This window comes from Chiloscyllium punctatum, chromosome 32 (genome assembly GCF_047496795.1).
Source record: "Chiloscyllium punctatum isolate Juve2018m chromosome 32, sChiPun1.3, whole genome shotgun sequence".
NCBI classification, from domain to species: Eukaryota; Metazoa; Chordata; class Chondrichthyes; order Orectolobiformes; family Hemiscylliidae; genus Chiloscyllium; species Chiloscyllium punctatum.
Window position 1 is genome coordinate 13,772,113 of NC_092770.1, and position 12,615 is coordinate 13,784,727.

A 12,615-nucleotide genomic window follows, 5' to 3' on the forward strand; every position below is an offset into this window, starting at 1 on the left:
GCTACAATGGATAGCTTAGTTTAAGAGACACTTTAATTTAGTGAACAGTCATGCTTATATTTCACATAGCTCAGAAGCTGTAGAATATTTTTAATTATTAATGAATTAATAAAAATGCAATCAAGAGAGACTGTGTTAACACCATGTGCTCTCGGGTTCATCAATTTGCTTTGAAAGTACGGTTTTCCCGAGAGGGTAATTCAACCTACAGCAGGAATACTATTTAAAACGTAAACAAGCCAGCATAAAATATCCCACGGAGCCCACAGATTACACCGCAGCTTGGAACCAGGTCTCCTGAACTCACAAGAGCATGAAGCACTCAAGAGTATCATTAATCTGCACCATGAGAATAATAATCAGCACTGCTTTGTGGGATTGCCAAATCGTAATGCAGGGAATAAAATAAAAACAAGTGCAGTAATGTATGAGCCCCTCGAGTTACTGAAACAATACAGATTCACAGTTAAAAGAGATGATCAAAGTGCAACGCACTGTCATCAGTAATGAAACAGAGCTATTTCTAAGCAATGTTTATTTTATTTATAGAACAATGAAGGCGGATTGGAGAATAAATTATCATCTGTTTATTGATCTCCTATGATGTTGCACCTGGTAAATCTGAGAGTATGATCACTCTCTTAAAAGTCTCTGATGGCTTTGTGTTGCCATTTGTTTCACCTTTCCACTTTCCTATCTATCATTCCATTCTCTTGGGCTGCTCTCCCCACATGTATTTTCCCTTGTCTCATTTTGGGGATTTGGTATAACATGGCAAAGCCGAGAAAAGAGCCACCAGCACAGTAGGCTGCCTTTGGGGTAATGCTGTGCTCCAAATTCGGGAACTCCGACCACAATGCTGTGTTTCTACTCCCAGCTTACAAGCAAAAGCTCAAGCAGGAGACCCCTTCTTGGATACAGGTCCAGTGCTGGTCGGAGGAGGCAGAGGATCTACTCCTGTACTGTCTGGAATCAGCTGATTGGGCCATGTTCAAACAGTCTGCAGGTACCTTGGACGAGTCCACCACCACCGTCACAGAATGCGTCATTGAGAGCATTCTGTCTGGATGTATCACTCCCTGGTATGGCAACTGTACCATTCAAGGTCGGAGACGGTTACAGAGAGTGGTGAACTCGGCCTGGACAATCACAAACTTCCCAGCTACAGAATCCATCTACCAGGCCCGCTATCAAGGAAAGGCCGCCAGCATTCTTAAAGATCCATCCCACCCTGGCAATGTTTTTCTACAACCTCTACCATTGGGGAGAAGGTATAGAAGCCTGAACACATGCACCAGCCGGTTTCGAAATAGTTTCTACCTTACTGTTGTTAAAATACTGAATAGATTCACAAACTCTTAACATTCGTCTGTATCTGTGTTTTTGTTTTTGCCGCTGTTTACCTATTATTTACTTATCTATGCTGCTTAACTCTGTGATCTGCCTGTATTGCTCGCAAGACAAAGCTTTTCACTGTGTCTTGGTACACGTGACAATAAACTCAATTCAGTTCAATTCAATTCAATTCTAATGCGGTTGCTGTTAACCTCACCCCTCTCTCCCTTCATGTCCTTTTCAGTTTCCCAACAGCTCTGTCCTAAATTCCCCTCACCAACCATTACTCACCCATTCCCCCAACCCCCCCACCCCTAACATTGCCCCACTTTACCAACTATACTAAAGCCTGGCTCAACAGTCATGCCTCAAGTGACATAGTGGAATATAAGCCCGAGCTTTTGGGAGAGGCAAAGATCTGAAGACATCAAAGATACAAAAGACTGTTTAAGGAGTGAATATTATGAGTGAATTTGATCATGTGTTGCTGAATGTCTAAGTTTTAAATTTCTTATAAGATTTTGTTTAAACACTTACTATGAATATTAGAAATTTCATTTTTTAAGCACACTTTCAATGAGCTTGAAAACAACATTCTATTAACATTTTCAGAAGCTTGTTGAAGCCAAACAAGCAGATCGAACAAAAATCTGAATCTCATTACAAATTGAGAGAAGAATTAAGAACTAGGCGAAAGTGAGGACTGCAGATGCTGGAGATTAGAGAAGAGAGTGTGGTGCTGGAAAAGCACAGCAGGTCAGGCAGCATCTGATGAGCAGGAGAATCAACGTTTTATGCAAAAGCCCTTCATCAGGAAGAATTAAGAACTCTTCACTTTTCATTTAATTTCGACAAGTTTAATCTGAATTTCTTTTTAAGCTTAAAGAGTTAAACATAGTTAAAGGGACAGACATTTTGCTGCACCTGTTACCTCAAATTGATTCACATAATTTGCCTGCTAAAACAGGTCAATTGAAAATATTAAAAGTGTCTGCATCCCTGAATTCATCAAACAAAAGTAGCAAAAAGTACATCCTCAGACCCAAACTTTACTACCTGCTCTAATATACTCATGAAAATATTACTTCAGTTGGTTTGACTGTGTCTTCATTTTCAACATTTCCCCTTGCTTCGTAAGCACTTTATTATTTTAAGATTGCTACATAATAAATAGGAAAGTGAGAAATCTGAGCAAGAAAATCTCTACTGACACACTTGCTGTTCCATCCCAGCCACAGTCAGAAGTCACATAACACCAAGTTATAGTCCAAATTTATTTGAAATCACAAGCTTTCGAAACGCTACTCCACTGTCAGGTGAAGTCACTAAACCTGTTTAACTATAACCTGATGTCATTTGACTTCTGACTTTGTCCACTCCAGTCCAAAATCAGCTCTTGCACATCATGGATACCAGCCACAGATGAGGTTATGAGCAGACTTCAGCAAACATTGAATTGATGGAAACTGGCCATTATAAGTGCCCAAAAACTGAACATCATGGGGTAAAAAGACATAATTTTAAGTTAGAACCTCATGTCAATTTAATCTTGATCAAAACTTCTTCCATCACATTGTCTTTGTCCTAAGGTTCTTCTGGTTCTAGATGACCTTGGCAGCAAAATCTCACTCAAATTAATTTCCCTTTGTTAAGAAGACAAAATATTCATCTCACCAATCTAGGCCAGATTGAATGGATTGAAAATGTACATATGCTAACGTTACAGCTATAAGTTACTCTTGGTTAACTAATAAAATGCATATCATGTAACAAAAATATTAGTTTTGAGTGAGTATCTTAATTAGCTCCAATTTGTTAACTTGCCCAGAAGATTTCAGTTAATATTTCGTATCATGGCATATGGTGGAATGGTATTGATACCTATGATTCAACAACAAACTTCAACACTCTTTCACCAACAGATAAATGTCCAACACTTAAATCAAAATTGGAAAAATGACTTCCGAGAAACATTCTCTAATAATGAGTGGAATGAACAGCAACCTCTTACCTACTTAGCCGTTGTCACCACTTTTCGGTTTCACTATTTAAAGGCTCCCCCGTTTGTCCTATTCACTCAGAAAGCATTCACTGCCGTGCACGCACTGCTCTTACCCTGGTTCTTTAAAAAAAAATGTACTTCTGAATATTTAATTGCTTACCCAGCGGACTTATGGAGCTGATCTCCATTCACCTTCAAACCTGTCTAATTAGAGCCAGAAAAAGATGGTATGCTTTCGGAATTCTGACCCCGACCTAACTTGGAGGGGTTTTAACTCCCCTGGCGCATGTAAAACAGCTCCTGTGCCTGAGAAGCTCCCCCAGTATCTATTCACATTTAGGAGTTTGTAACACATACAGAAACCTGGAAGTCTGTTCTTGAAATTTCTTCATCATTCAGTGCAAAACATTGGTACAGATGTACATAACTGTTGAGTTTTGTTTCAGCAAGCATTTTTTTCATATTTGTAGCAGTCAATATTAATGACTGACTTTACTGTTCCATGTTTTATCACACCATTGAAAATTGGCTCTGATTTCGGCCTATTCACACTTTGCCAGCCAGTATGATGGAATCTGTGGTACAGATTGTTCCGACTTGCTCCAGGAACTGGGTACAGCAGAAGTACCCAAACTGATGACAATGTAGTGAACTGGCCTACACAATGACCTCGCAATTATGTTCCAAAGATGCCACGTCCCAAACTAGTAATCAAATTAAACAAGAGGAATAAAAGACAGAGGAAATAACTGGGGCCCTGACAGATATCTTTGTAGCATCCGTTAACACAGGTGAGGTGCCAGAGGACTGGAGAGTTGCTAATGTTGTCCCCTGTTCAAGAAGGGTAGTAGGGATATTCCAGGTAACTACAGACCAGTAAGTCTGACGTCAGTGGTGGGAAAGTTGCTGAAGAAGGTACTGAGGGATAGGATCAATTTATATTTGGAAGAAAATGGGGTTATCAGTGATAGGCAACATGGTTTTGTGCAGGGGAGATCGTGCCTTACCAACTTAATAGAGTTCTTTGAGGAAATGACCAAGTTGATAGATGAAGGAAGGGCTATTGATGTCATATACATGGGCTTTAGTAAGGCATTTGATAAGAGTCCCCACAGTAAACTAATAGAGAAAGTGAAGTCACATGGTGTGCAAGGTGTTCTAGCTAGGTGGATAAAGAACTGTTTGAGCAACAGGAGACAGAAGGTAGTAGTTGAAGGGAGTTTCTTGAAATGGAGAAAGGTGACCAGTGGTGTTCCACAGGGATCAGTGCTAGAGCCACTGTTGTTTGTGATATACATAAATGATCTGGAAGAGGGCATTGGTGGTATGTTCAGTAAGTTTGCAGATGACACGAAGATTGGTGGAGTAGCAGAAAGCATAGGGGACTGTCAAAGAATACAGGAGAATATAGATAGACTGGAGAGTTGGCAGATGGAGTTCCATCTGAGCAAATGTGAGGTGATGCATTTTGGAAGGCCTAATTCACGAGCGAACTATACTGTAAACAGAAGAGCCTTGGGTAAAGTTGATGAGCAGAGAGATCTGGGAGGTCAGGTCCATTGTACCCTGAAGGTGGCTGCATAGAGCGGTCAAGAAGGCATATGACATGCTTGCCTTCATCGGACAGGGTATTGAGTATAAGAGCTGGCAAGTCATGTTAAAATTATACAAGACTTTGGTTCAGCCATGTTTAGAATATGGTGTACAGTTCTGGTCACCACATTACCAAAAGGATGTGAACACCTTGGAGAGGGTGCAGAGAAGGTTTACGAGGATGTTGTCTCATATGGAAGGTGCTAGCTATGACGAGAGGTTGAGTAGTTTAGGATTGTTTTTATTAGAAAAAAGGAGGTGGGGTGCTGCTGCTGATTGAGGTTTACAAATCATGAAGGGTATGGACAGGGTGAATAGAAAAAGCTTCTTCCCGGGATGCAGGATTTAATAACGAGAGGTCATGCATTCAAGGTGAGAGGAGAAAAGTTTAAGGGGGATACACATGAAAGTACTTTAAACAAAGGGTGATAGGTGTCTAGAACGCATTGCCAGCAAAGGTAGTAGAGGCAGACACGGTAGATTCATTTAAGGTTGGTCTGGACAGTTGCACGAGAAGGTGGGGAGCACAAGGATACAGATGCTTAGGAATTGGGCAATAGGATTAGACAGTGGATTTGGAAGGTTGAAGGGCCTGTTCCTGGGCTGTAAATTTTCTGAATTCTTTGTTCCAAAAGCAAAATACTGCAGACGTTGTAAATCTGAAACAGACACAGAAACTCGGCAGGGATGGCAATATCTTTGCAGAGAGAAACAAAGTTAACGCTTCGAGTTATGATATCGAGTGCTGAAAAATAGTGATATCAGACTCAAAATGTTAACTCTGTTTTTCTCTCTTCTCAGATGCTGTCAGACTGCTGAGTTTCTCAAGCATTTTTAATGCTGTAAACAAATGGATCAGAGTTACGGTCGTTACGAGGAATGGTAAATAAAACAAGAGTGCGTATCTATTTGTAATAGATGATCATATGCATCAATATTCAAATCTTCATCCAGCTTTTATCACCCTAACACCACTGCACAGTCAGAGCCAGGCTCATACAGCATGGAAAACAGACCTTTCAGTTGGACCAATTCATGCCAATCAGAATCCCAATCTAAATTAGTCCCATCTGTCTGCGCTTGGCTCACATGCCTCCAAATATTTTTCATCCATGTATATAGCGTAATGTCTTTTAATATTGAAACTGTACCCACAACAACTACATCCTCTGGAAATTCATTCCACACACAAACCACACTCTGCGTTAAAAAAAAGATTGCCCCTGATGTCTCTTTTAAATCTTTCTCCTCTCACCTTAAAAATATGTCGCCAGCTTTGAAATCCACCACTCTAGAGACAAGACACCTTCCATTCACCTTATTTATATCCCACATGGTTTTATAAATCTCTATAAGGTGACCCTCAACCTCCTACGCTCCAGTGAAACAAGTCTAGCCTATCCAACCTCTCCTTATAACTCAAATCCTCCATTCTCAGTAACCATCCTGGTAAATCTCTTATGAACCCTCCCCTGTTTAATATTCTTCTTATAATATCATTTGCAAATGATGTGTGTGGTCGACACCCCCAGAGCATGTATCAGGTGATTAGTTTATTCCCTGACAGAATTTAAGAGTCCATAGATCATTAGCCTCACTTCTGATGTTAGTTCTGACACTGGGCTTATTGGCCCAGTCAGGCTTCGTTCATAACACTAAATGTTTAACAACAAGCCTGACTGCACACAACTGAAATCTCTCATGAGCTGAAGTACATGGAGAAGCTTCACCTCTAACAGTTAGTAACTTTAGTTATGAAAGTACAAAGTAAGTGAAGATGTTACAGGAAGGCATCTACCTTGCTAGTTACATGCCTTACCTATAATGTCAGCTTTGTCAATACACTTGTTTCTTGTTTTTGCCAAAAGCAATGGTCTCTATGGTAGTAACTACAGTGGGTTGGGGTGCTCATGAGTATACTTTACTTGTTGATTCATGCAAAACATCGTGAAGGATGAGAAAGTCAAAAAGAATGTAACAGGAAATTTTAACCCACGGTTGGAAAACAGAATTACTGCCTCCAACCCAACCAAATTCTCCACCCGTCCTTCGAAAAGGCTAGGTGTTATTTTGTTACATTGTTTGTAAAAGGTAGGAACTGATCGTTTTGAGAATGTGCATTCAGGGTGCCATTGTTTAATGTCAGACCACAGCCAGCTGCCGCAAACAAAGTCCACAGGTACATACACAGAACAGCAAGAAATCCACTCAGTGAAGCTCTCACACGTTGTGTCAAACTTTAGGCTTCTGGGAATTATATGACAGAACAAGGGACTTTCAATTCCAAGTTTCTTCTTTGGCTGCAAAGCACATTGGAACATTCTGCGATCATGAAAGGTGCTACATAATCACAATTTTTATTCCAGGTGACTTCCCTCTGTTACTTAGTCCTTGTCTCTTCAACTTCTGTCTTTTCTTGACTTCATTGCTCACCATCTCCTACTTTGTATTTCCTGCTCTCTTTTGTTTTGATCTATTTCTCACTCTCTTCCTTCACTCCTCACTTTTCTTCACATCCTCCTCCATTTCTCAGACTCTCACTTCACTTTGTGGAATCTTTTTCAATTCTTCCTTTTCTCCTGCACCTCTCCACCCCCATTTTCCTTTACTTCTCTCTCCCCCTTTCTCATTCCTTCATCTCTCAGCATCTTTTCCCACACCCTCTTGCTCTGAGGCCTTCTGTACACCTACAGCAAAAACTGAAATTTTAAAAGGCTTAACATTGTACAAAAGATATAATTATTTAAAATCTCCACTGCAGAACTAAATGAATATCCCATGCAGAACTAACATCAGATGTGAGGCTAACGCTCTATGGATTCTTAAATTCTGTCAGGGAATAAATTAATCACAGAATCCCTACAGTGCTGAAACAGGCCGTGCTTTATTCCTGATGAAGGGCTTTTGCCCGAAACGTCGATTTCGCTGCTCATTGGATGCTGCCTGAACTGCTGTGCTCTTCCAGCACCACTAATCCAGTATTTGGTTTTCAGCATCTGCAGTCATTGTTTTTACCTAGGCCGTTCAGCCCATCAAGTCCACACTGACCCTCTAAAGAGCATCCCACCCAGACCCAGACCCAGACCCCTCCACATCTTCATAACCTCACATTTCCCATGGTTAATCCATCCAACCTACAAACCGGTGGACACCACCAGAGCAATTTAGCATTGGCAAATCCACCTAACCTACACACCTTTGGACTACAAAAGGAAACTGGAGTACCCAGAGTTAAGGGTGAACGTGCAAACTCCACGCAGACAGTCAAAACCAGACCCCTGGCACAGCTCCATTCTCCTATTAAAATAACACTATTCTGAGCACTCGAAAAGACCACAGGCTTGTACATTATTACAATGACACAATGTATAAGTGCTATGCCAATGTTTGTGTGACACAATTATACATTTCAGTCAGATTACATCACAACAGATTACAAGTGACATGGAAGCTTTTACCGAAGACAGCCTTTAAAGAGATCCAGAGCATATTCAACTGACTAGTGTTATAATTGAAGAAATGTAGTTATGTAACATACCTAATTTTGGCAGAGAGTAGCTGACATTAAAGTAATCTTCATAAAATTCCAGAAGCCGCTTTGTTATATTCAAAGCATAGTCTCCAGATCCTCTTTGAATAGCATCTGGCCTGGCATACAGTCTCACCTTCACAAAAGAACAATAAATAGTCAAGGTTGTCCGAATCAATCACACTGAAAAAATATTGAACAAAATGATAATCCACATAAAACCGTTCCTTATCCATCCATGCATACATAGTGAAACAGACAGAGATAGAATGTTTTAGGTGAATACTTGAGATAACAAGTACAGGACATAATCAATGCTTGGTATGTCTGTCCAATGTTCAGTTAACTGGTCTGGTTATCATTCAGTGTTTCAAGCTCAATTTAAAAGAGGTGATCTTAGCAGATCAGAAAAGACTGCAATCCTGTCATCCAGCATTGCACTGGTCAGAACACAAACAGGAGGCATTGACACAAAATTTAAATAAGACAAGAGTGATACTGCAATTAAAAATCAGCTCTGTCAGCAATCATTATAATTCCGGTTGGAACCAGTACTTTGTAGAAATGTGGATCAAAACAAGCAGGCGATGGAAAGCTATTTCAGATACAAAACTAAACATTCTTGTACCCTTCACAGATAACTGAGGGTCACCTCCGGTTCCAGAGATCGGGAGGTACAACAATGTAGGGACAAAACAATAGTCAGGTGAATGTGTTTTTTTCCTCCTTGCTGAAGTCAGGGCACATTTTTTCCCCAAAAGCATTAAGGATTCTAAATGTATTCTGTGTTGCTTAACCTTTAAAACTGTGAAGTATTCAACTATACCGTTATTGGCTTGAAAAGTACAAGTGTATCCCATGAGACTGATGGATAAGTGAAAAATAGCTGATTATTTATACATCAAACAAGAGAATAAAACTGATGCTGTTACTCTGTCTTTAGTGTGTGTGGAGGTGCCAGTGTTGGACTGGGTTGGACAAGATCAAGCATCACACAACACCAAGCTATAGCCCACCAGATTTATTTGAAAATGGAAGCTTTCGGAGCTCTGCTCCTTCCTCAGGAGTTGTATGGAAGAGGGAAGGAACACTGACACAAAATTTAAGCAGAAAGGTAGCTATCCTAAACCTGAGGAAGGAGCAGAACTCCAAAAGCTTATGTTTTCAAATAAACCTGTTGACTATAACATGGGCATAGAGTCATAGAGATGTACAGCAGGGAAACAGACCCTTCTGTCCAACTCATCCATGCCGACCAGATATCCCAACCTAATCTAATCCCATTTGCCAGCATTTGGTCCATATCCTTTGAAAACCTTCCTATTCATCTACCCATCCTGATGCCTTTTAAATGTTGTAATTGTACCAGCCTCCACCACTTCCTCTGGCAGCTCATTCCATACACGCACCACCCTCATGAAAAAGTTGCCACTTAGGTCCCTCTCACCCTCAATCTATGCCCTCTAGTTCTGGACTCTCCTGACCCAGGGAAAAGACCTTATCCATTTACCCTATTCATGCCCCTCATGATTTTATAAACCTCTATAAGGTCATCCCTCAGCCTCCAATGCTCCAGGGAAAATAACCCCAGCTTATTCAGCCTCTCCCTGTATATCAAACCCTCCAATGCTGGCAACATCCCAGTAAATCGTTTCTGAATCCTTTCAAATTTCATGACATCCTTCTGAAGGGAGGGAGACCAGAACTGCACACAACATTCCAAAAGTGGCCTAACCAACGTCCTGTACAGCTGCAACATGACCTCCCAACTTCTCTACTCGATGCTCTGACCAATAAAGGAAAGCATACCAAACACCTTCTTCACTATCCTATCTACCAGCAACTCCACTTTCAAGGAACTATGAACCTGCATTGGTATGTCGTGCAATATTTCACTTTATCTTTACTGCGTCACTCAACTGTTTGTTGTGTCAGAACAGGACGCATGGGAGAAAACAGCAATATAAATAAAAAGTTGGCTAATGAACTGGCATAAAGAGAAATGATAAACCCTCACATTTTCACTAGGACAGATCAAGTGCGTAATGCTTTCAAATCCTTCAATCATTACTATTTCAATATGGGTTACATTTCCAGCTCCTGCCACTTCATACCAAGTGAGTCATATACTTCCAAACTCAATCTGTTCCTCCAATCAGCCCATCTAAATAATCTCCAATTTTCAGTGAAACCGAGACGAAAAGTCTTATTTTTTGTTTTTTTCTAGATTTCCAATAAACTACCACATTGTGATATTTCCACTTGTTTTTTCTCCATGGCAAACTCAAACTACCATCATAGAAAATTGAAGTAAATGCTGGACCACCTATGTTTTCTGTAAGGTTGATGTCTATGCAACGACATATCCTTTCTGAAAACTTGGTTGTGGCTATGATATTTCACTCAAACTATCACACACCAAGCATAGAACATAGAACATAGAAAAATACAGCGCAGTACAGGCCCTTCAGCCCTCGATGTTGCGCCGACCAAAGCCTACCTAACCTACACTAGCCCAATAACCTCCATATGCTTGTCCAATGCCCGCTTAAATGACCATAAAGAGGGAGAGTCCACCACTGCTACTGGCAGGGCATTCCATGAACTCACAACCCGCTGAGTAAAAAATCTACCCCTAACATCTGTCCTATAGCTACCACCCCTTAATTTAAAGCTGTGTCCCCTAGTAACAGCTGACTCCATACGCGGAAAAAGGTTCTCACTGTCAACCCTATCTAAACCCCTAATCATCTTGTACACCTCTATCAAATCTCCCCTAAACCTTCTTTCCTCCAATGAGAAAAGTCCCAAGTGCCTCAGCCTTTCCTCGTACGATCTTCCTACCATGCCAGGCGACATCCTGGTAAACCTCCTCTGCACTCGATCCAATGCCTCCACATCCTTCCTATAATATGGTGACCAAAACTGCACACAGTACTCCAGATGAGGCCGCACCAGAGTCTTATACAACTGCAACATGACCTCAGGACTCCGGAACTCAATTCCTCTACCAATAAAGCCCAGTACACCATATGCCTTCTTCACAGCACTATTTACCTGGGTGGCAACTTTCAAAGATCTGTGTGCATGGACACCAAGATCCCTCTGCTCATCCACACTACCAAGTAGTCTACCATTAGCCCAGTAATCCATCTTCTTGTTACTCCTACCAAAGTGAATGACTTCACACTTAGCTACATTGAATTCCATTTGCCACCTTACTGCCCAGCTCTGCAACTTATCTATATCGCGCTGTAACCTGCCACATCCTTCTTCGCTGTCCACAACTCCACCGACTTTCGTGTCATCCGCAAACTTGCTCACCCAGCCTTCAAGCCCCTCCTCCAGGTCATTTATAAAAATGACAAACAGCAATGGTCCCAAAACAGATCCTTGTGGAACACCGCTAGTAACTGCGCTCCAAGATGAACCTATACCATCAACTACTACCCTCTGTCTCCTTCCAGCCAGCCAATTCCTAATCCAAACCTCTAGTGCACCCTCAATGCCATACCTCCGTAGTTTTTGCATTAGCCTGCCGTGGGGTACCTTATCGAACGCCTTGCTAAAATCCATATACACCACATCTACTGCTTTACCCTCGTCCACTTCCTTGGTCACCTTCTCAAAGAACTCAATAAGGTTTGTGAGGCACGACCTGCCCTTCACAAAACCATGCTGACTATCCTTGATCACATTATTCCTATCCAGATGTTCATAAATCCTATCCCTTACAATTCTCTCTAAGACTTTGCCCACAACAGAAGTGAGACTGACTGGCCTATAGTTACTCGGGCTATCCCTGCTCCCCTTCTTGAACAAGGGGACCACATTCGCTATCCTCCAGTCTTCTGGCACTGTTGCCGAAGACAACGACGACATAAAAATCAAGGCCAAAGGCTCCGCTATCTCCTCCTTAGCTTCCCAGAGGATCCTAGGATAAATGCCATCAGGCCCAGGGGACTTATCTATTTTCATCCTTTCCAGTATTCCCCAGACCTCTTCCCTACGTACCTCAAGGCCATCCATTCTAATCACTTGTGACTCAATATTCACATCAGCAACAGTGTCCTGTTCCTGAGTGAATACTGACGAAAAGTATTGATTTAGTGTCTCACCAATCTCCTCCACCTCCACGCACAACTTCCCACTACTA

The 12,615-nt window shown here is 41.4% G+C and overlaps 1 protein-coding gene across 1 annotated transcript in view; it reads right to left on the reverse strand.

Moving 5' to 3' along the window:
- Positions 1-12,615, reverse strand: part of LOC140457899 (thyrotropin-releasing hormone-degrading ectoenzyme-like) — a 114,210-nt gene that overhangs the window by 76,859 nt on the left and 24,736 nt on the right. The window contains exon 3 of the mRNA XM_072551658.1: positions 8,469-8,595. Within this exon, the coding sequence (XP_072407759.1) occupies positions 8,469-8,595 (127 nt within the window). The remainder of the gene's footprint in view (positions 1-8,468; positions 8,596-12,615) is intronic.